Raw genomic sequence first — 24631 nt, 5'->3', positions numbered from 1 at the left:
TTTCAGTTCTCTAACCCAACATACGTAACCAATCACATTCCCAAATCTACTGTCATTCTGACAAACAGCTTTATATATGTGCGGTAAAAAGACTGGTGCCTCCCACCTAGTGGCTCAATGGACTAGGTACAGGGACCAGAAGGTCACCTTCTGATCTTGTTGATGCCCTGATGTTCAAATCTCTGTGTGGATGTTTTCTAACCCCATTCATATTTATTGCTTTAACGTAACCAATCACATTTGTTAGCTGCCCTCCGAATAAGGGCTGGATTAATTCCGTATTGTGGAAGATCTGCGTTAAAATGTAACGGTAATTTCCGATTGAGCCGACATATGCAGCGTTTACCGCATTGTCTTACTTCGGATAGGGAGACGATTCGGCATGCACTGATATTGGTTGAGGGACGAGCGTCGCCGAGGAGGGACATCATCTGACGTGAGACAATGGCGTTTACAGTGAATACAGTCTCCGAGAACTCAGGAACGTTGCCTTTCAATTTCAATCGCGCTATAACATGGATCTTCCTCGATACGGATCTAATCCAGCCCCTAGAAATACACCAATCTGCCCTTAAAACACGTTTTCTCTGTTGACCTCGAGTAGGTAGAAGTTGCCTGATACAGGGTTTGATATGTCATCCCCGTAGTGGTTAAGGTTAGGATGTGGGTAGTATGGTAATCTGATTATAGATCTGTGGTTAGGGGAAACTTCTACCCGGAACCTTAATTGAGCGACACCTGGTTATCTTCAGTACCAGTGTGAAAACAGATCACCTTACAGCTCTGAGTCTTATCGGGGAATCAACTTTAAAAACCTTGCTACTAGTACAACCCTATTACAAAGATATGTATTTTCCAGACACTGTTCCTTACATATTTAAGGTCAGGATTCAATCCAATCAAAGCAGTTACACCACCGACCCCCAAAACAAGCAATGTGTTTTTCAGCTAACCAGGCTACTGCGGATCGGATTTAATCCTGGCCTTTTCCTGTAAAACATTCTCTCAAAAGGAACAAGTCTGTTTCCTAGGCATTGGCGATCCTGTCCACTAATCCCGATCAAGTAAGGTCCTGGGGTGAGCAGAATCATTAGGGGCACGCGATTAAACTTGCCTGACACTCCGGCAGTGCCAATTCCAGACATAAGCGGTCACTTGGGGCCTATGGATCCCCCCCAGAAAATGAACTCAGTTTATTGAGAGTAAGAATAGTAGAATATACCAGCTGCAATTTAAACATGTGATTGTGCAACAGCAGTTTCTCTTATGTCAGTCACTCAGTTAACCATGTCAGCTAACAATGTTTAGATTGGTAGCTAGTCTAGCCAGCTACCTAAATTTGCAGTAATCATGGCCAAATACTGAGGGCACATGCCCATGGTCCCTGACCTCCAAGGGGGCCCCATTGATTTTGTTAGTCATTCTCACTCAAATATCATATTAACATGACATGTCATTTCAATGTGTAGAATTACAGGAAATTAGCTTAATAACTGTGAAAATTATTTGTTAATGTTTACGTTTTTTCTCTGCCCCAAAACTTCTGAGGTTCAATGCAGCCGTTTTTATGTCCATATCAAATCATTTCTGGGGAACATTTAAGGCCTACTATGGGATTTTTGCAACAAGCCCCCTTTTTTTTGTCATTTAGCAGACACTCTTATCTAGAGCGACTTACAGTAGTGAGTGCATACAATTTCATACCTTTTCTACTTCCCCAAGTCAGATGAACTCGTGGATACTATTTGTCTCTACGTGCAGTTTGAAGGAAGTTATTAACTAGCGTTAGCGCAATTGCTAACTAGAGTTAGCACATGCTAGTAGATAGCTTAGACTAGTTAGCATTGGCTCACGAGACTACCTCCAACTGACTTCATACAGGATGCAGAGACATACAAATGGTATCCAGTTCTGGGGAAAGAGATAAAGGGCTTCATTGCTAAAATACAGAAGTATCCCTTTAAGTACCTGTGATTGTTTTCAATTAAAATAGTCAAAAATAGAAATTACTCTTGCTAAGAAGCTAAGGCAAAAAACTTTACTAGCACTGTCTGGGAGTGGAAAACAAAAAATGTTATTGGCAGAGAGGTTTGGAACTCTTTCTTATTGGTCTATTAACTAATTTACCACATGGTGATGTCACCATGGAAGGCCGAAACTTCCTCCCACCAAAATAGGCCGAAATTCCAAACAGCTACTACACTAAAAGGGCATTATCATCATGTTCACAGTATTATTCCAACCTCATACTGTGGAAATATATATAACACAGTAAAATCACATTTAAAAAAAAAAAAACTCTCCGCCGTAAAGAGGGGGCCCACTAAAATGTTTTGTCACGAGGTGGGGGGCCCCACAACCAAATCTGGCTTAGGGCTTCAAAGGCTAGAGCTGGCCCTGCACTCTGGGTAGGCAGAGTTTTTAGCTTTTGAAACCAGTCAATTGGCCCTAAGGTGAAAACTCTGCCAACATGGCGCGGGTGTGAGCTAAATCAAGAGCACTGGGTGGAATTCTACAAAGCATACAACACTGAATCAGTATGCGGTTCCTATATTTATAACTGTAATGCATTCACAGCTCACAATTCAAAGCATGTGGAGGCATGTCTCCTGACTTCCTTTGTAAATACACAATGTCTTACTCGCCAAAAAAACTGCATTTACATGGGTACATAAAGTTTCCTTGTAATGTAATCAGTTTTCCCTTACCAAGACCAACTCCCAAACTCCTAGTCATAACATTACAAATCATCATAGTCCCACCCTACACATAAAGCACATTACATCAATATTTTACTATAGAGTTCACAACCATAGCGTTCATTCGATCCTATTGGCTCTGTTCCTGTGTAACTGAACTCAAGATTGTGTGTGTGTTCGTTAATGTGTGTACCTACATTGGAATACACATTTGAGTGTCTGAGTAGAGCAACATAATATCATTGGCTGAACATTGAAACGACAAATGGGCAGAAGTGCGTGTGTGTAGAGGGTCTGAGCCCCAGCCTTGACCCGTGCAGCGTGCACAAGCCTTTAAAACAGGGTACGGCAACACCATCTCACACTGAGTGACCAGCTAGTTCAGTTCAGCATTCAGCCAATAAGGAAAACAACATTCATGTTCAGTAGCAGCAGCTGTGTCCATCTGATCTGGCATCTCCACTCCCCTGCCTTCTTTCTATCTCTCCTCTGGCAGTCGTCCTCCTTTCCTGTCCTCACGACTTCTTTCCTTTCTCCAGGGAGCTATGGATCTTGTTCAGGGTCTTTTTGATGCGCAGGGCTGTGAGGCGAGCCGAGGGGTTCTGGTACCAACACTCCTTCATCAGTTTCACCAGGGCAGACAGGGTCTAGAGAGAGAGAGAGGGGAACAGAGAAAGAGGAGAGGGGGAGAGATGGAGAGGGTCATTGTAAGTTGATATACAAGAAGACAGGGTTTGAAACACAGAAACCTGAGAACAGATTACCTTAATTTAGTGTTACCGTTAAGGTCATGGTACCAGTGTGTGTGGTCATTTAACGGTAAAAGTAGTGGTCACACTCACAGGGTCGGAGAACCAACGGTTGGGGATGAACGGTCGTTGTTGTTCCACACACACCACCTTCCTCATGTCCTCAAAGCTGGGGTCGTTAGGCACCTGGTCATAGAACGGAGGCTTGTACTCCTCCACAATACCTGATCACAGGGGTAAGAGGACATCTAGTGTTAGGGTCAAGGGTTACAGGGGCTAGGTGAAGGAAAGGGGACGAGGAGAGGAAGCCACTTGACGTCAGAGGTTCCTGAACTATTTAAGGTAATAAAAACATTATTAGTCCTCACCGTTGCTGTAGGTTCTACTAGCGATCTCCCACAGCACCAGACCGAAGGCCCAGATGTCCACTCTCTTATAGGCATCAAAACAGTCTGTCTGGATGGACTCATCCAACACCTCAGGAGCCATGTAGCGCTTGGTGCCCACCTTGGGGTTGTTTCCTACATCCAGCTGGTTGTCTGACTGGGAGTGGGTTACCGCCAGGCCTGTAGGGAACAGGGAAAGAGGAGAGAAACTGGTCAGTACTGGCACAAAATGGCTACTCTGTGTGACTGTGGGTGCCCTGTTTTTTTTCTTATATGGCTCTGCGTCTATCAATCTCTGACATTTCTTTCACACTGGATTTAAGTACCGAAGCTAATTAGTAGCATGTAAAGACAGACACTCAGACACACACACTACTGACCCAGATCAGCTATACAACAGTGTAGATCCTTGGTCACCAATATATTCTTGCTCTTCAGGTCTCGGTGAGCGATGGCCGGCTTCCCCTCGGTGCCGAAGATCTCCGTGTGCAGGTGCACCAAACCGCACGCCACCGACGTCGCCATCGCTAGGCCCTCCCCCGTCTCCACGGGAACCCTCTGGAGGTAGTCGTAGAGCGAGCCGTTGTCATGGTAATGTGTGATAAGCCAGAGCTGGGTGCTGGAGTTGCGAGACGTCATATCTGACGCCATGAAGCCTGGAAGGAAACGGAGAGGTCAAATATCTTAACTAATAACTATTATTTTAATATTACCATCAGGGTTCTCCCCAGGAATTTTTAACAAGGTGCTGCTGAGTACAGCGGGAGATTTCTGAACACCTGTAATGGTCTACAGGGCATTCAGAAAGTATTCCGACCCCTTGACCTTTTCCACATTTTGTTACGTTACAGCCTTATTCTAAATTGGATGAAACAATTTTTTCCCCCTCAATCTACACACAAGAACCCGATGGTCACTCTGACAGAGCTCCAGAGTTCCTCTGTGGAAATGGGAGAATCCTCCAGAAGGTCAACCATCTCTGCAGCACTCCACCACTCAGGCCGTTATGGTAGAGTGGCCAGATGGAAGCCACTCCTCAGTAAAAGGCACACGACAGCCCACTTGGAGTTTGCCAAAAGGCACCTAAAAGAGTCTGACCATGAGAAACAAGATAATCTGGTCTGATGAAACCAAGATTGAACTCTTGGCCTGAATGCCAAGCGTCACGTCTGGAGGAAACCTGGCACCATCCTTACAGTGAACCACGGTGGTGGCATGTGGGGATGTTTTTCAGTGGCAGGGACTAGGAGACTCGTCAGAATTGAGGGAAAGATGAACGGAGCAAAGTACAGAGATCCTTGATGAAAATCTGCTCAGGACCTTAGACTGGGGGGGGGGGGCGAAGGTTCACCTTCCAACAGGACAACGACCCTAAGCACACAGCCAAGACAACGCAGGAATGGCTTTGGAACAAGTCTCTGAATGTCCTTGAGTGGCCCAGCTAGAGCCCGGACTTGAACCGGATCGAACATCTCTGGAGAGAACTGAAAATAGCTGTGCAGGAACGCTCCCTATCCAACCTGACAGAGCTTGAGAGGATCTGCAGAGAAGAATGGGAGAAACTCCCCAAATACAGGTGTGCCAAGCTTGTAGCATCATACCCAAGAAGACTCGAGGCTGTAATCGCTGCCAACGGTGCTTCAACAAAGTACTGAGTAAAGGGCCTGAAAACTTATGTAAACGTGATATTTCATATTTTTTTCCCGTGCAAACATTTCTACAAACCTGTTTTTGCTTCGTCATTATGGGGTAGTGTGTGTAGATTGAGGGGGAAAAAACGATTTAATCCATTTTAGAATAAGGCTGTAAAGTAACAATGTTGAAAAGTTCAAGGGGTCTGAATACTTTCCGAAGGCACTGTATATGATCACACCACCGCTCTTACATTCTTTGCGGAGAACCCTGACCATTATTAAATATGATTTGAATATTACCATTTCATATCATAACATTGTTCAATATGCTGTTGTGCGCTTGTGTCCAATATAGCGTGTGGGAGCTGGATGTGGGAGCTGGATGTGGGTTAGAGAGCGAGATGCTCCTACTCACCCAGTATGTTCTCGTGTCTCAGTAGCACTGTGTTGTAGATCTCAGTCTCTCTGAACCATGACCTCTCGTCTCGGGAGGAGAAGATCTTCACAGCCACGTTCTCCCCCTGCCACTGACCCCTCCAGACCTCTCCATAACGCCCCTTACCTAAAGACATGGGGAGAGACACCTCATTCGTTACAAAACCCCTGTTTACATTTCTACTATATGTGTTTGTCTGTTATATGTGTTGTGATTCTATGTACCTACACACTCCATCAGGCTGATCTAATTGTTGCCTTTCTACACACCTACACACTCCATCAGGCTGATCTGTCTGGCCACAGTTCTCTGGACCAGGAAAGGCAGGCCTGAACCACTGCCTGACGTACAGGAGTGGTCCAACAGCTCCTAGAGAGAGAAGTGGGGGAGAGACAGAGGTCATCAGGGTTCTCTCTATAAAATATTTGCAAACAAACTCATACAAGTCTTTTCTTCTTACAGCCAGAGTGCTGTCCCCAACATTAGAGGTGATGAGTCCGTCAATCGCATCTTGTTCTGGGTCAAACTCCTGTAGTCTCTGTAGCCTGCCGTGGTGCAGCCTCCTGCAGCCCAACACAGATAGGACTGACAGGAGGGTTAGGATCACTACTGGACCCAATACAAACAGGGCCAGAGTCTCCACACGATACCTCACAGGCTCTTCTTCTGGAGCTGGAGGGAGAAAGGCAGAAGACAGAGAGAAAATGCAACATCACTATAACTGGACCCAGCATGCCATGAAATAAGCCAAAGTTTAAGGGGTGCAGTTCCCACCTGTAGTGAGGAGGGGCAGTAGTGAGCTGGCGGTAGCGTTGCGGTTGCACATGAAGCTGGAGCAGCAGAGCAGGGCATGGCTGAGGGAGGAGGCCGTAGAACAGATCAAACGGGTCTTCTCTGATCCCTGCAGGCAGCCCCGTGTTACTACGGCCCCATGGCTACTGACCGCCACCGACGAGTAGCACTGAGAGCCCTCGCACTGGGCGGAGTTGAGGCAGCCGCTGCCCTCACACACACACAGCAACTGGCCATCTAATAGAGAGAGAGAAGAAGGGGAGAGAGTTAACCCATATGCAAAACAAATGGCCATCTGAGAGAGAGAAAGGTAGATATACTTCATGTCTACCTTCGGCCAATGTCTGCAGGGTCTGTAGCAGCAGGAACAGAAAGACACAACGACCCATTTGGTTCACTGCACTGTAGGGGAGAGGGAGACGGTCAGCACTCAGAACTGGTCACAGTCATTTTATTTCCTCTCTTTCAGGGACACAATGTCTTTTGTCTCAACTGATCGATCCTCTGCAGTGTGGGTGAGTGAATTAAACTGGGCTGCAACTCGCAATGTTGACAGGGAAAAATACATAGCTTGTTGTTGTCTTAGGTCTCTTTTGGTAGTGTTGTGGTGTCTCTCTTGTCGTGATGTGTGTTTGGTCCTATATTTTTATTCCCAGCCCCCGTCCCCGCAGGAGGCCTTTTGTCTTTTGGTAGGCCATCATCGTAAAAAAGAATTTGTTCTTAACGGACTTGCCTAGTTAAATAAAGCATTTAAAAATAAACAAATAGCAGAATATAAATGGCAGAATGTAAGATCCACATCAGACCATGGATTGGGTCAATTTAACTTCTATTTAGAGAGGAATTGAAACTGAATTGAAATTGCTACTCACTCTCTGAATAGACTGAATTGCATTGGAACTGACCCAAACCCTGGTCAGATATGGGCTTACTACTAGCAGGTCTTACTTGTAGTGGTCCAGTTGGGATGCTCGGCTGTGCCTTAGGGCTCAGACATAGCCAGTCTGGCCTCTACAAATCTCCGGAGGGGACAGGAGAGAAGCGCAAACAGTAGCAGGATTCAGTTAGACACATTCTCATATCAGGTAGCCATCATACATGCATTACTGCTTATTTTATAGCCGAGTTTCTCAACTGCACAATGTACAGTCGTGGCCAAAAGTTTTGAAAATGACACAAATATTAATTTTCACAAAGTCTGATGCCTCAGTTTGTATGATGGCAATGTGCATATACTCCAGAATGTTATGAAGAGTGATCAGATGAATTGCAATTAATTGCAAAGTCCCTCTTTGCCATGCAAATGAACTGAATCCCCAAAAAACATTTCCACTGCATTTCAGCCCTGCCACAAAAGGACCAGCTGACATCATGTCAGTGATTCTCCCGTTAACACAGGTGTGAGTGTTGACGAGGAAAAGGCTGGAGATCACTCTGTCATGCTGATTGAGTTCGAATAACAGACTGGAAGCTTCAGAAGGAGGATGGTGCTTGGAATCATTGTTCTTCCTCTGTCAACCATGGTTACATGCAAGGAAACACGTGCCGTCATCATTGCTTTGCACAAAAAGGGCTTCACAGGCAAGGATATTGCTGCCAGTAAGATTGCACCTAAATCAACCATTCATCGGATCATCAAGAACTTCAACAAGAGCGGTTCAATTGTTGTGAAGAAGGCTTCAGGGCGCCCAACAAAGTCCAGCAAGCGCCAGGACCGTCTCCTAAAGTTGATTCAGCTGCGGGATCAGGGCACCACCAGTACAGAGCTTGCTCAGGAATGGCAGCAGGCAGGTGTGAGTGCATCTGCACGCACAGTGAGGCAAAGACTTTGAGGATGGCCTGGTGTCAAGAAGGGCAGCAAAGAAGCCACTTCTCTCCAGGAAAAAACATCAGGGACAGACTGATATTCTGCAAAAGGTACAGGGATTGGACTGCTGAGGACTGGGGTAAAGTCATTTTCTCTGATGAATCCCCTTTCCGATTGTTTGGGGCATCCGGAAAAAAGCTTGTCCGGAGAAGACAAGGTGAGCGCTACCATCAGTCCTGTGTCATGCCAACAGTAAAGCATCCTGAGACCATTCATGCGTGGGGTTGCTTCTCAGCCAAGGGAGTGGGCTCACTCACAATTTTACCTAAGAACACAGCCATGAATAAAGAATGGTACCAACACATCCTCCAAGAGCAACTTCTTCCAACCATCCAGGAACAGTTTGGTGATTAACAATGCCAATTCCAGCATGATGGAGCACCTTGCCATAAGGCAAAAGTGATAACTAAGTGGCTCGGGGAACAAAACATCAATATTTTGGGTCCATGGCCAGGAAACTCCCCAGACATAAATCCCATTGAGATCTCGTGGTCAATCCTCAAGAGGCAGGTGGACAAACAAAAACCCACAAATTCTGACAAACTCCAAGCATTGATTATGCAATAATGGGCTGTCATCAGTCAGGATGTGGCCCAGAAGTTAATTGACAGCATGCCAGGGCGGATTGCAGAGGTCTTGAAAAAGAAGGGTCAACACTGCAAATATTGACTCTGCATCATCATCATGTAATTGTCAATAAAAGCCTTTGACACTTATGAAATGCTTGTAATTATACTTCAGTATTCCCTAGAAACATCTGACAAAAATATCTAAAGACACTGAAGCAGCAAACTTTGCGGAAATTAATATTTGTGTCATTCTCAAAACTTTTGGCCACGACCGTACAACACATTAATGATGTGATGTACATCAGTCTAGGAAGTACAAAACCAACACTGTAGTAAAGTTACTGGTTTGACTCATTCAGTCAACCATAAAACACGTATAGCTAGTTAGACAATAACGTTAGCTACCTAGTGAAAATGTTCTCGATAGCTAGTTGGCTAGACATGATTTGTGTCATGCCCTGGAAGGTTTAGCGAAAGCTAACTGGCTAGCAATCAGTCTCCACATGTCTGTTCTCCTCGGCCATCTAGTTAGCTACTGTTCGCTAACGCAGGCAGACAACTTGGCTAGCTAGTTATACCATGGCATTGTTGAATGCACCTTTCTGATTGGCTTGAAGGGTATTCTGGAGCGTGCATTATGTAAGGGATAATCAACGAGTTCTATGGGAAATGATGAACGGTGAAGGTGTGTTCCACGACGCGCTAGAGGAGTGAACTAACCTTCCACAGAGTTGCATTATTTTGAGAACGTATAGAGCCCCGAGTTCATTATCCCTTTCATACCATGGCTATAATTTAACACATTTGCTGCTATAAATGTGTTCAACATCCAGTAGCTAGCTAGTTTACTAGCTAGCTACAGTAGTTGACTTGGTAACCAGACTTGCTAGTTTAGCTATAATAGCAATAAGGCACCTAGGAGGTTTATGGTATATGGCCAATATACCACGGCTAAGAACAGCCCTTAGCCGTGGTATATTGGCCATATTGACCACATTCACTAAAAGCTATTGTAAATTTTAGCTACGCTAACGTTGAACCAGTTTACTTGTTCTAGCTCAGCTTCGTTAGCATGCTCTTAGCTGGCTAGTAGCAGCTAGCTCCCCAAAAGCTTGCGAAATGGTGCTTACCTGGGCTTAATTAACTGATTTAGATAGGGCTACTCCAAATTAGCGTGCTAGTTCAGTTTCTTTTACTGTAAAAAGGCTGAACGAATCGACCACCACCCACAGGCTTCTTGTTGGGTCGTGCAGTTCTAGCGCAACAACATGACGTCACAACGTTCCCATTATAATGCATTGTGGGTTCCCCAGTCCTCCAAACCATTTTGGGGTTCTCCCCAGTACAAAGTTATTTTTGTTTAGGTGATTTTGTACCCAAATCTCATGTAATTCATTGAAGCATTTACAATGAGTCTGTCTGATGTAGCACAAGTCTGCAGGAGGCAGACAGCCAGGTATCTAGACAGGTGAAAGCAAGTTCACTTGGGTAATATTTATTTTTTCTCATTGCCTTGAACTCATTCTCTCAGCTTTCCTGGTCCCTTGACCCCGTCCTTCCCCTTCTGTGTTTACAGAATGCAGATATGAAACACTGTGGACAGGTGGCGAACCAATATGGAGTAACCTTCCCTTTGCCTAGAATGCTCGGTGGACCTTCGCCATAATGCTTAGATCCAGCCTACTTGGATGAGATCTGACAATGGTCAATCACACCTATCATAAGCTCTAGGATGAAGTTTCCTCTAGGTACAAATCTAGGATCAGCTTCCCCTCCCTGATCATAATCATTAGTTGGAATAATGCAAAACTGACCCAAGAACATATTTTAAGGGCAACTTCGCCCTACTCCCATATCACAAGTCTAGGGGTGTTAACCTCTGTCCAACGGCTAAACTCCAAACCTGACCTCACCTCATATAGCCTACTACTGCAATGCGCTACCCTCCCTCCCCAAAATATGCACCCATTCACTCCCTGTCTTCTCTACACTACAGCTGCAGCAATTGTTCTAGAAGTGCTCTGATAGATTGTGATTATATTACACGTTTTTGTCTTTTACCACATAGTTCGGTACCGTTTCACAAACAAACTGTACTGAGACATGAGATCACTGCAGTTGGAGACTTCTCACAGTCTCCTGCAACATCGATTGAACTGAACTGCTACGTGTTGAAACTTCTGATAAAATGTTCTCTTTTTTATCGGAACGTCCTTTATGGCTTTAGTAATTTTCCACTGAGTATGACGTGTCTCTTGTACACGTACTGCTTAACTGAGCTGTGTGTATATAAGTCGGGGGTCTGAGCCTCATAAAGTGCATCATATCTGAACAGGTATTGTATCAGAATGAGGGGTGCTGTAGATCTGCTGGTGTTGTTGTTCTGTCTGTCTGGGGCATGGACTCAGGAGGAGAGTGTTCTGTCTGTCTGGGGCATGGACTCAGGAGGAGAGTGTTCTGTCTGTCTGGGGCATGGGCTCAGGTGGAGGGTGTTCTGTCTGTCTGGGGAATGGACTCAGGAGGAGAGTGTTCTGTCTGTCTGGGGAATGGACTCAGGAGGAGAGTGTTCTGTCTGTCTGGGGCATGGACTCAGGAGGAGAGTGTTCTGTCTGTCTGGGGAATGGACTCAGGAGGAGAGTGGAGGGGTCAGAGAGAGTGACATCACTCAAAAGGGTCACAGTGCAGGGAGAGAGAGCCAAATGACTTGCGCTTCAGAGACAACCAACGAACAGATGACCACCTCACCTGACATCTGGACTGAGATGAAGGAGCTGAGAGACATGGGGCACAACCTGGGAACTATCGTAGTGGAGCAGAGAGAGGAGCTGAGGAACATGGTGCACAACCTGGGAACCATTGTAGTGGAGCTGAGGAAGGTGAGCTGAGGAGGTCAGTGACACCCAGTGAGGCTGAGGCAAAGGAGCAGAGAAACACAGTGACCGATCTTAGGGTGGAGCTGAGGGTCACCAAGAATAATGTGGAGAAGGAGAATGCAGGTCATTTAAGCTTAGTATTTATTGCTTTAAATCAAATCAAATGTATTTATATAGCCCTTCTTACATCAGCTGATATCTCAAAGTGCTGTACAGAAACCCAGCCTAAAACCCCAAACAGCAAGCAATGCAGGTGTAGAAGCACGGTGGCTAGGAAAAACTCCCTAGAAAGGCCAAAACCTAGGAAGAAACCTAGAGAGGAACCAGGCTATGAGGGGTGGCCAGTCCTCTTCTGGCTGTGCCGGGTGGAGATTATAACAGCACATGGCCAAGATGTTCAAATGTTCATAAATGACCAGCATAGTCAAATAATAATAATCATAGTAGTTGTCGAGGGTGCAACAAGTCAGTAACACAAGAGTAAGTGTCAGTTGGCTTTTTCATAGCCGATCTTTGAGAGTATCTCTACCGCTCCTGCTGTCTCTATAGAGTTGAAAACAGCAGGTCTGGGACAGGTAGCACGTCCGGTGAACAGGTCAGGGTTCCATAGCAGCAGGTCTGGGACAGCAGGTCTGGGACAGGTAGCACGTCCGGTGAACAGGTCAGGGTTCCATAGCCGCAGGCAGAACAGTTGGAACTGGAGCAGCAGCATGGCCAGGTGCAAGAAGTCATCAAGCCAGGTGGTCCTGAGGCATGGTCCTAGGGCTCAGGTCCTCCGAGAGAGAGAAAGGGAGAATTAGAGAGAGCATATTTAAATTCACACAGGACACCGGAAAAGACAAGAGAAATGCTCCAGATGTGACAGACTGACCCTAGCCCCCCGACACATAAACTACTGCAGCATAAATACTGGAGGCTGAGACAGGAGGGGTCAGGAGACACTGTGGCCCCATCCGATGAAACCGCCGGATAGGGCCAAACAGGTAGGATATAACCCCACCCACTTTGCCAAAGCACAGCCCCCACACCACTGGAGGGATATCTTCAACCACCAACCTACCATCCCGAGACAAGGCCGAGTATAGCCCACAAAGATCTCCGCCACGGCACAACCCAAGGGGGGCGCCAACCCCCCCAGCCCCCCTGGGGTTACATTTGATTGATTGTCAGTGAGAGTGGAAATAATGAAAATTTAACATTCTGGATGGACATTTATTTCAGTTTAGTTTGTAAGGCACTTACGCCTTATTATGCCAAGAGGCACATAAGGCCTCAACAATGTCCCACCATATTTCCTGTCCTGGGATTTTTCAGACCCTCTTTGTACAAGCAGAAGCAAGGTCAACATGAACGGTTTTTCATATTTCTATCATTCTAGACCTGACAGCTGGATTGAGTGGCAGTAAGAGCCAGGTGGAGGAGCTGCAGACAGAATGCAGGTCATTCTCTATATTGCTTATATGAACAATCATGATTATTTCTCACCTGTTTCCATAAGTTCAGCTGCTTGGGCTAAAATATCAGCCATTGGGGACAGAGTGACAGCCAGTGAGGCTGAGAATGCAGGTAATAAGAGTGATTTACTGGTTGTTAAAAAGGGATAGTTCGCCTAAATGACAGAAATACTTGAATATTTCCTTTTAATCATTCTATGGAATATGTGGTATCCTGCAGGTATGTTTACATAATGTATATTATAAGTGCTACTGTACTTAACCTTACTGTTCATAGGAAGTCCATTATACATAAGTGTAGTCCTTACTTTTTAATGATTGTTCAGCCCTGGAGACCAGACTGAGTGCTAGTGAGAGCCAGGTGGAGGAGCTGAAGAGAGCAACTGCAGGTAAAACAGATGATTGCCTTGACATCCGCGTCAAGCATACACACGTCTAGCAAAACATTAGCTTGTTACTCTGAGAGCCACAGTCGAGTCTTCGATCTTAGGAGGGTGATGTCACAGTTCAGTTAAACTCTACAACACACACACAATTGAAAATGTAACAATTGATTCGCCTGCTCTGTTTCAGTTTTTAATCTATCCAAACACCACAAAGCTTCTCTACTCTCCTAGTTTGGCTGTATTCAGCTCCCCCCTACTCCCTGATAGTTCACATCTGCCATAGAAGAGTTCTATCATGTGGAGACATCACTCTCCCTGAGATCTCACTGAAAGCTCCAACAATTAGCCTTATGCTGTTTCACTCTGCAACACTGATTCATACATGGAATGCTTATTAACAACGTTTCATCTTTTGCCAGAGGGTGTAATGCAGTTTTCGCTGCGGACTTGAGAATACTAGAAGTACGGTATGTCATTCAATCTGTATGTTATCTTTCCTGTGTTCGCAGACAGGCCAAAGGTGGCCTTCTCTGCTGGTTTGACTGATTCAAGAACTGTTGGACCCTTTGTTGCTGAAACCACACTGGTATACACCAAAATCTTCTCAAACATTGGCAAGGCCTACAACCCAGCTACAGGTAGTCTACTTTCACTGATCTCTGGCCTGATTTCAAACCAACGCTTTGTCCATTTTTGAACGCCCCTTGCAAATGTGATATGTATTTGTCGCTCTTTAGTCTTGCGTGGCCATCCTTCCAAATCCTCCTTCATAGGCCTGGGCTTCTGAGGCCAGTCGCTCTTATGGCCATTAGGCTAGGAGGTTAAGTAGTCTGGTACTTACTTTAGCTACAAAGTTATAACTGTTCTTGTTTAGCTATCGGGTGTCAATGGCATTCTGTTTTGTGTGATTTTTGTTGCATGCCAAAAGAGAACATGAGAAACAGAAATAGTTGATTCCTCTTTACTCTCCTCTGATACAGGTGTCTTCACAGCACCAGTGAGAGGACTCTACTACATTAGCTTCCCTGCCATGAGTGTCCAGACCTTGTTTTACCTTTATGCATACATGTATAAGAATGGACAGAAAATCATGTATAGTCAGGGATATAATGGTGGCGGTTATGAGACGCTGTCTAATGGAGTCAGCCTGGAGCTGGAGGAGGGAGATGTGGTGTACATGCGCATCCTTGCAAGCAACAGGCTCTATGATGACTCAACTAATCACAACATTTTCAGTGGCTTCCTGCTCTTCACTGTGTGAGAACATAATGAATGCTGTAATGGTCTCTGGTGGAGTGTATGTCGGGGCCTTTTGGAGCCAAAATGGCTCCCGTATTAATAAATGCATCAATAAAATAAAAGCAGAATTTTGTATTATTTATGTTTTGCAGTCTGTATGACATCCTGATGAATGTGTTAATTAGTTCAATATGACAGTAGCTCAGTGTTTCTGGTTGGAGGGGAGAAGAAGGTTTGCGATGGATTATTAGGTTACATTATATAGTCATGGCATAGTCTGTCCACAAGGCCCAAATGTACCTATCGTTAGCACCAAGTAAAACTCAAAGTCTAAACAGAAGAACTCTTAATTTACGCTTTACCTCAATACCATACTCCTTATAGTTTATTTAACCTTTTAATTAGACCTGAGACCTGTTTCATTTTCATCTGGGGGAAAAAACAAGTGCAACTCTGCCCCCTGAGATAGTTGCCAATGAAATCCCCCATATAACTAAATTGTTTACCGGCAATGTTGCTATCCATCTGCTAGTGTTGGTATCTGACTGACTGTTTATCAGTATGGCTCCAAGGACATACAGTAGGGAGCTCTAGAGGGAAATAGTCTTTACTTCTTGGTAGTGGCCTAGAGTTAGATGAACTACTGTGCCCTCCGGTATCTGGACAGACATCAACACCTTTTTTTGTTGCTTTATTATAAAGCAATTTCAATGTATAAATAAAGTCAAATAAAGGTAGGTCTTTGGACACAGATGCCTTGATCAGCTTTTATCACACCGCTTTTCAGTATTTTCTATACTTCAGTCTCCTCGTCAGCAATTTAATGCATGCGTGCTCGATAGGTACAACAACTTGGGCAGACAACTTTGCAGTCTTTTTCCCTAATTAACGCCTTCTCTATAATAATATAGAATATGACATTTTAGCAGATGTTTTTGTCCAAAGCAGCTTACAGTAGTGCATGGATACATTTTCTTATGGGTGGCCCCAGCGGGAACCAACCCACAATTGTGACATTGTAAGGGCCTTGCTCTACCAGCTGAGACACACAGGACCAACATGAGAAATAAAAGGTGACATTCTGTGCTTTAGCCTAATTTAAATAAGTTAGGAGGGCACCGTAGATCTCATCTCTGTACACTGCTCTGGGTTTGGCTCTGTGTCCATGCCCCTTCAGGTCCTATCATCTTAGCACCCTCCCCATTATCTGGAGCAGTGTTTTCAACCTGAAATCTGATGACCTTGGCGACTGGCAACTGACAATGACAACAAGCAGTCTCGTAGCCTCATTGATCGAAATGACCTGTTTTAAGGAAACACCTCAATTGTCTTCTATTTTATCAGTCTTTGGTTTTATTATTGTCTAGACTTCACCTTTGAGAACACGTGCAGCTTGTGTCCCATGTTGTGGTTCACTACGATGTGTGTTCTCTGTGTTCTCTAAGGAAGGGAACTGAGCTCTGTAGACTATCATATCTGAAAAAGCCTTGTATCAGAATGAGGGGTGCTGTAGCTCTGCTGGTGTTGCTGTTCTGTCTGTCTGGGGCATGGACTCAGGAGGAGAGTGTTCTGTCTGTCTGGGGCATGGACTCAGGAGGAGAGTATTCTGTCTGTCTGGGGCATGGACTCAGGAGGAGAGTGGAGGGTGTTCTGTCTGTCTGGGGCATGGACTCAGGAGGAGAGTGTTCTGTCTGTCTGGGGCATGGACTCAGGAGGAGAGTGTTCTGTCTGTCTGGGGAATGGACTCAGGAGGAGAGTGTTCTGTCTGTCTGGGGCATGGACTCAGGAGGAGAGTGGAGGGTGTTCTGTCTGTCTGGGAAATGGACTCAGGAGGAGAGTGGAGGGTGTTCTGTCTGTCTGGGGTATGGACTCAGGAGGAGAGTGGAGGGTGTTCTGTCTGTCTGGGGAATGGACTCAGGAGGAGAGTGTTCTGTCTGTCTGGGGCATGGACTCAGGAGGAGAGTGGAGGCTGTTCTGTCTGTCTGGGGAATGGACTCAGGAGGAGAGTGGAGGGGTCAGAGAGAATGACATCACTCAACGGACAGGGGAACAAAATATGGTGAGTGAATTTCAGATAGCGACTCAAAGAACTGAAGCTACAGGCACGACAGGCAAACGCACGACCACACCACCTGATGTCTGGGCTGAGCTGAGAGCGCTGAGAGACATGGTGGTTGAACAGAGAGTGGAGCTGTGGAATTTGGGGGCCAGACTGCAAGCCAGTGAAAGTGAGAGTGTAGAAAAGCTTATTCTTGAATTAGTGGGAGAGTCAGTATGATTATTAAAGTTGCATTGGATTGACTGCCAGTGAGAGTGAAAATGCAAATATGATAAAGTCTATCAGTTCACGTTCTACAGTGGATTGGTCATTTAATGTCTCTCTCAGTTTTAACTGTGAGGTAACTAGTGTTTCTGCTGATATTATTCTAGCATTGGCAGCAAGACTGAGTGCCAGGGAGAGGAAGGTGGAGGAGCTAAAATACCAAGAATACTGGCAATGTACTTTATTTAATATGACAGAACATGCCTTTATAGAAAGCAATGAAATACTCGTTGAGTACAAATGTAAAGTAAGATGCTGTATGCAGATTTTAGTCAAAATAAAAAATCTGTATTTTGTTGGCCACCAGAAATTGGAATAGTGTATATTGTTCCTTGTTATATGATAGAATGAAAATGAAGGGCAAGGAGGAGGAGGTAAAGAGAGGTGAAACATTTTGAGAACTTCACTTGTTCCCATGTTGTTCAATTATGGTATTGGAAAATTTCTCTTCACTTTCAAAAAACATCTCATTAGAAACTAAGTAGTTTCTTACTTTCCAAAAACGTCTTCATCTTCTTTCACTTCATCCTCCACTCCAAAAACTGCATCCTCCTCCTTTTTATTCACAGTAACATCCCCCTCATCTTTCACTCTGAAAGCGTCTTCCTCTTCTTTCTCTGTAACATGTAAGTAAAGATATTTTCTAAATCGGAATTTCTGCGTATTTTCAGTGAAATGTCTTAAATAAGTATACTTTCTCTCCTGTGTTCACGGACGGACCGAAGGTGGCCTTCTATGCGGCTTTGACTGATTCAGGAGCAGTAGGACCCTTCAGTTCTGAAACCAATCTGATCTACACCAAAGTTTTCACCAATATAGGCAATGCCTACAGCCAACATACAGGTAGCCTACTTTTACTAAACGTACTGCCCAGTATCAAACCGACCCCTGGCCTCAACCACTAGGCCCTTTATAGAGGCTTTGACATTAGACTGTTGATCAATATGGACTGCATCCATATCAATTGTGCTATTTTACTTGTATATGCCCATTGCATTAGGGCTTCTTCCCTCCATTAAGCTCAACTGCAGCTTTGACTCACATTTTCCTCATCTTAGCTCATCCCCACTAGCTATAACCAAAAGATCTTGTGGCCACAATTTAAAAGGTTGTTCCCTTTCTTCTTGCCCTGTGCTTCAGGTGCCTTCACAGCACCGGGGAGAGGAGTCTGCTACTTCAGCTACACGGCATCTGATCATCGAAATAACCTTTTTTAATGACATTTTTTTTCAGTCAGATACACACTCAGATAAACCCAAACAGCCTACCCGACCGCTCTGAGGCGTCCGCATGGTCCTAAAGCACACCGTTGCCTTGTTTTGTATCACATTCCAATGATAAAACTTGGGGGGACAAAAATGCAATTTCAGACTGGAGGGGACAAGTCCCCCCCGTCCCCAGTGAAAGTTGCACCTCTGGATGCAATAGTTAAAGTGGTTTGGGTATCAAACACATCATTTTATGGTACTGTTGTTTCCACTGGTTTTACCAGTTTTTTTTGCCTATTCCAAGATTTAAAATCTCTTAAATCAAGGTAGAGCTAGACATTATGTACGTGTGTCTGTGCGTGTATGTGTACCTGCCTGCTTGTGAGCTGAGACCCAGAGAGAGGGGTAGAGGTATCAGATAGCCAATACGTTTTCCTTGACTGGCTACTGTACACCTGAACAATACACAGCCTGTTATGGCGGCTAGGCTACATCTTTAATCTCAGCCCAGGCGGAGCGGGACCCAGGGAGTATCCACTCTCCCTGGCAAAGCCTCCCACCAGACTTCCACACAGAGACACTCTGTCTGCATCACTCTTTTAATTAGAGAGATTGCTGGGCTATGCCAGGTGTACTGGAGTGGGTACGCCAAGCCAAGTAGCCAACCTGCCTCCCCTATCCCCCTCCTCTACTACTCTCCCTTTCCTCTCCCTCCTCTCTCTCTTTCCCCCCACCCTCTCCATCAACTCCCATTCCTTCCTCTACCTCTCCTCCTCCCTCCCTCGATCTCTTCACCTTCTCTTTCCCTCCTCGCTCTCTCTCTCTCCGTCAACTCCCCTCCTCTACATCTCTCTATCCTCTCTCTCTCTCTCTTTCCCTTCCTCTCCCCTCCCCATCTCTTCCCCCATCTCCTCCCATCTCTCTCTCCCCTCCTCTCACTTTCTAAAGCTAACGGGATAGCTGTCTAACGTTTCTCTTTCAATTATCAGGAGATTATCCACCAGGGCTTAGAATTTTTGGAATGGAGGAGAATAATGAGATGTTTTCTTCTTACCTGACCCCCTCCCCCCTTCCCCCATCCCTCGCTCCGCTTGAGGGTTCCTGAGGACAAAGGTATAAGAGGGGGTCGATGTGAAAGCATTTTTTCCCCATAAAACCTCAGGTTACTGGTTTCTCCACTGTAGCATTCAGTTGGAGTGTGTCTCGTGTGAGAGGAGATTTCGTCTTCACAGTGTGTGTTTGAGAGAGAGAAGATTTCTATGATTTTGCCAGTCGACATGGATCATCTGGACAGAAGGCTGGCAGTGACTCTTCTCCTCTTCTCGTTCATCTCGTTCTCCACTCAGAAAACCTCAAGTAAGTCTGGGAGTCTTTAGGTCAGATGTATTCTGTGTTTTCACCTTGGTTCCGATGAACCTCATCCTAATGTGAAAGCTATTGAGAATTTCTGTAGCATTTGCAACAGATGCGTAGATGCAATGCTGGCACCTGTTTTTCTCCAGTGGGAATAAAGTTGAAAACAGTTCAACATTCCTTGTCTTTCCCAGTCTCCTGGTGTGTAGTGTCGGAGGCAGAGGAGCAGAAGTGTCTGGATCTGGCTGGGAGCGCTACAGCTCGGAATATCAGAGGAACGCTGCTGTGTGTCCGTGGACAGAGTCCCACAGACTGTATGGAGAAGATCAAGGTGTGTGGCAAAACAGCCTTATGGCTGCAGAAATCCTGGTTGGAAGATTCCATGGAATTACAAGAGAATAAGCAGGAAATCCGGGAACCCTCCAACCAGGATTTCTGGAAAGTTACCAGAGTTGTGCAACCTTAAACAACCTGTAGAGAAAGTGTAGTTGAATTGTGCAACAATTCTTTTATTGCTTCTTTAATCAGTAATATGACCTATGTCTGTTCAGAATGGTACAGCGGATGCAGCAGCCATGTTTGCTGATGACATCTACACAGCTGGCTGGTGCTACGGACTAGAACTGGCTGCTGGAGAGTCTTACAACGGAGTGGGTGAGTGAGGAGGGGGGAGAGGGGGAGAAGGACACAGTGTGTAAAACTTGAACCTGTCTTACCTTATCCTGTCTGCTCTCTCAGATGGTATCAGCTACTATGTTGTAGCTATGGCTCGTCGCTCCTCCAGTGACCTGTCCCTGTTGGAGATGCATGAACGCAGGTGAGAACAGATTGACGAATTGATTGATTGATTGTTTGTTAGATTTGTATTTAGTTTTTTGTATTTTTTTTTAGGGTCCGTATTTAACTGCTGCCAAGGCAATGGCTGCTCTTCCTGGGGTCCAAACAGGAAACGCAACGCAACACAACAAATAAAATACATAGTATACATAACAATACAATATACAATACATAATACAATATATAATATAATACTTAATACAATACAGAATACAATATACAATGCATAATACAATACTTAATACAACACATAATACACGATAAAATACATAATACAATACTTAATACAATACATAATGCAATACCTAACACAACACATAATGCAACACATAATGCAACACATAATGCAACACTTAATACAACACTTAATACAACCCATTATACAATACATAATACAAAATGCAATACATAATACAATGCATACTACAATACATAATACAATACGGGGCGGCAGGTAGCCTAGTGGTTAGAGCGTTGGATTAGTAACCGAAAGGTTGGAAGATGAAATCCCTGAGCTGACAAGGTAAAAATCTGTTGTTCTGCCCCTGAACAAGGCAGTTAACCTACTGTTCCTAGGATGTCATTGAATATAACAATTTGTTCTTAACTGACTTGCCTAGTTAAATAAAGGTTAAATAAAATGTAAAATGTTTTAAAAAATATTCCATTGAAAATCAGCCGTTTCCAGCTACAATAGTCATTTAGAGCATTAACAATGTCTACACTGTATTTCTGATCAATTTGATGTTATTTTAATGGACAAAAAATATGTTTTTCTTGCAAAAACAAGGACATTTCTAAGTGACCCCAAACTTCTGAACGGTAGTTTTCTGTAAAATAACATTGTATTTGATCAAGCATGTTTGTTTCGAAAAGTTTGCTATGCACCGGTAATAGGCTCATTGGTCGGCTGTTTGAACCATTAAAGGGTGGTTTGCTATTCTTGGATAGCGGGATTACCTTTTCCTTCCTCCAGGCCTGAGGGCACACACTGTCTTCTAGGCTTAACTTGAAGATGTGGCAAAGAGGAGTACAGCTTCAGCAATTTACCATCCAATTTGTTGGTACCAGGTGGCGTGTCCTTATCGACAGAAAAAAAAAACCTTGCCTCTTCCACACCAACTTTGCGATTTGAATGATTGACTCATTGATTGATTGATTGGATATTGTAGCTCCTGTCACCCAGGGATCCGTACCACGGTGGGCTGGACTGTTCCTATTGGCTTCCTGGTCAACACCTCACAGATCAGTGTCGATGAACAATGCAACTTTCCTAAAGGTGAGACCTGTGTGTGTGTGTGTGTGTGTGTGTGTGTGGTGTGTGTGGCCCTGACTCTATGTGTGTATTGTTGGTGTTATTGTGTGTCCCTCCAGCGGTGGGGGACTTCTTTGGCTACAGCTGTGTACCAGGAGTAAAGGACAGAGAACACGACCCCAGAGGAAACAACCCTAAGAACCTGTGTGAAGCCTGCATAGGAGACGACAACGAGAGACATATATGTGTTAACAATCACCGAGAGAGACACTATGGAGAGGCTGGGGCACTGAGGTAGGTAGGGAGGAGAGAGGGAGAGGCTGGGGCACTGAGGTAGGTAGGGAGGAGAGAGGGAGAGGCTGGGGCACTGAGGTAGGTAGGGAGGAGAGAGGGAGAGGCTGGGGCACTGAGGTAGGGAGGAGAGGAGGAGAGGCTGGGGCACTGAAGTAGGGAGGAGAGGAGGAGAGGGAGAGGCTGGGGCACTGAGGTAGGTAGGGAGGAGAGAGGGAGAGGCTGGGGCACTGAAGTAGGGAGGAGAGGAGGGGAGAGGCTGGGGCACTGAAGTAGGGAGGAGAGGAGGAGAGGCTGGGGCATTGAGGTAGGGAGGAGAGAGAGAGAGAGAGAGAGGGAGAGGAGAGGAGGAGAGGCTGGGGCACTGAGGTAGGGAGGAGAGATGAGAAGAGAGGAGGAGAGGCTGGGGCACTGAGGTAGGGAGGAGAGATGAGAGGAGAGGAGGAGAGGCTGGGGCACTGAGGTAGGGAGGAGAGGAGAGAGGGAGAGGAGGAGAGGAGCTGTTTCCCCTACTTGAAAGTTTCTCAAACCAATCCATGGGGACCCCTAACCATCCCACATAATTGATATATTCCAACACCAGTCTACAAATTTAACTAGTCAACGAATCACCAAGCCCTTGATTAGTTGAATGGGGTAGAATTGCTGTGGATCCCAGAGGACTGGTTTGAGAAACAATGTCTTATTTAACTAGCTGTGTTTGACTTGAGTCTTTCTTCCAGGTGCGTGGCTGAGAATTTGGGCGATGTGGCATTTGTCAAACACACCACCATTTTTGACAACATGGATGGTGAGAGTCTGATCTAAATCTAACCAAAGACCAACATTCAGAATGTCTCCTCTCTTAGCAAACTTCAGCATTTCTCCCTCGAGACACTAGGTGTCAGTATTAGTTTTTCTGATCAGCCTCCTCCACATCACTTCACCAATTCTTCTACTCTACCCTAGGCAACAATATGGAATCATGGGCCATGGACCTGGAACTGGAGGACCTAAAGCTGCTGTGCCCGGATGGCAGTGAGGCCGGGCTGTTTGACCATGAGACGTGTCACCTGGCTGTGGTGCCAGCTAACGCTGTGGTGGTACGCCTAGAGGACAAGTGTAGAGTCTGGAAATACCTGGAACGCCTACAGGTGTGTGTGTGTGTGTGTGTGTGTGTGTGTGTGTGTGTGTGTGTGTGTGTGTGTGTGTGTGTGTGTGTGTGTGTGTGTGTGTGTGTGTGCCTGCGTATGTATGTGAGCATTTAAAATGTTTGACATCTCACCCCTTCTCTTCTCTCTCTATAGAATGTGTTTGGGAACACCACCATGTTCAGCTCAGTGGGCTACACCCAATCAGATCTCCTGTTTTCTGACTCCACTCACCACCTGCTCAGGGTTGTGGGTAGTTACACTTCCTGGTTGGGTCCTACATACACCACTGTCCTGCAGGCCTTCGAGTGTGAAAGTAAGAGAGTGAAGAGAGAGTGAGGAGAGAGTGAAAGAGAGAAAGTGTGGTTCATTCTCTCATGTCTTGTGTTTCTTCCCACAGGTTTGTGCTGATCCTTCTAGAAAGAAATCAACCAGCATCCTCACTATCTCTCCACCTCTTTCTTTCCCTCCCTCCATATCCTATCCTCCCTTCCTCTATCCTCCCCTCCCTTCCTCTCCTCCCTCCCCTCCCTCCCTCCCTCCCTCCCTCCCTCCCTCCCTCCCTCCCTCCCTCCCTCCCTCCCTCCCTCCCTCCCTCCCTCCCTCCCCCCCCCTCCCTCCCTCCCTTCCTCCATCCTCCCCTCCCTTCCTCCTCCTCCCCTCCCTCCCTCCCTCCTCCCCTCCCTCCCTCCTCCCCTCCCTTCCTCCATCCTCCCCTCCCTTCCTCCATCCTCCCCCCTCCCTTCCTCCATCCTCCCCTCCCTCCTCCCCTCCCTCCTCCTCCATTCACCCCTCCCTCCCTCCCTCCCTCCCTCCCTCCCTCCCTCCCTCCCTCCCTCCCTCCCTCTGTGTGATGATATAGTAGATATCCGGAGTGTTTCTTTGCTCCCACACAGTTCCAGTAGTCACTTTTACTCCTATAAGAAATCTCAATGTCATTAACTCTCTCAATCACTGTGTGCGTGTGTGTGTGTGCGTGCGTGCGTGTGCGTGTGCATGTGCGTGTGTGCGTGTGTGTGTGTGTGTGTGTGCGTGCGTGCGTGTGCGTGCCCTTGGTTCACTGCGTTCCCACGGTTGGTACAGCAGACCACCATGCTAGTCACACAGTCACTCTACACCTGACAGAGAGGGGATTACAGCTGTAAGTCGC

General features: G+C 45.8%; 2 protein-coding genes across 4 annotated transcripts; one reads left to right on the top strand and one right to left on the bottom strand.

Annotated features, from left to right (window-relative positions):
- Nucleotides 1–2024: 2024 nt before the first annotated feature.
- On the bottom strand, nt 2025–10408 carry acvr1l (activin A receptor, type 1 like). Of its 3 annotated transcripts, none has more exons than XM_014150434.2 (11): nt 10263–10408; nt 7645–7707; nt 7028–7098; nt 6679–6933; nt 6365–6576; nt 6174–6273; nt 5884–6030; nt 4215–4490; nt 3817–4014; nt 3542–3672; nt 2025–3346 (listed from the first exon to the last, which is right to left on the bottom strand). In XM_014150434.2, the coding sequence occupies exons 3-11, from the start codon at nt 7083–7085 to the stop codon at nt 3215–3217; spliced, it is 1509 nt and encodes a 502-aa protein (XP_014005909.1). In that variant the 5' UTR covers nt 7086–7098; nt 7645–7707; nt 10263–10408; the 3' UTR covers nt 2025–3214. The 3 variants fall into 3 exon arrangements, with proteins under 3 accessions (XP_014005909.1, XP_014005908.1, XP_045553657.1); XM_014150433.2 differs by having other exon boundaries at nt 7645–7715; nt 10263–10400; XM_045697701.1 differs by lacking the exon at nt 7645–7707 and having other exon boundaries at nt 10263–10400.
- Nucleotides 10409–19756: 9348 nt separating this feature from the next.
- Nucleotides 19757–24013, top strand: otomp (otolith matrix protein). Its single transcript, XM_014150436.2, has 10 exons — nt 19757–19971; nt 20163–20299; nt 20520–20622; nt 20707–20785; nt 21978–22084; nt 22180–22354; nt 23074–23141; nt 23300–23484; nt 23638–23797; nt 23882–24013. The coding sequence occupies exons 1-10, from the start codon at nt 19875–19877 to the stop codon at nt 23890–23892; spliced, it is 1122 nt and encodes a 373-aa protein (XP_014005911.2). The 5' UTR covers nt 19757–19874; the 3' UTR covers nt 23893–24013.
- Nucleotides 24014–24631: the final 618 nt, after the last annotated feature.

Source organism: Salmo salar, chromosome ssa16 (genome assembly GCF_905237065.1).
Source record: "Salmo salar chromosome ssa16, Ssal_v3.1, whole genome shotgun sequence".
NCBI lineage: Eukaryota > Metazoa > Chordata > Actinopteri > Salmoniformes > Salmonidae > Salmo > Salmo salar.
This window is presented reverse-complemented; position numbering and strand designations above follow the sequence as displayed.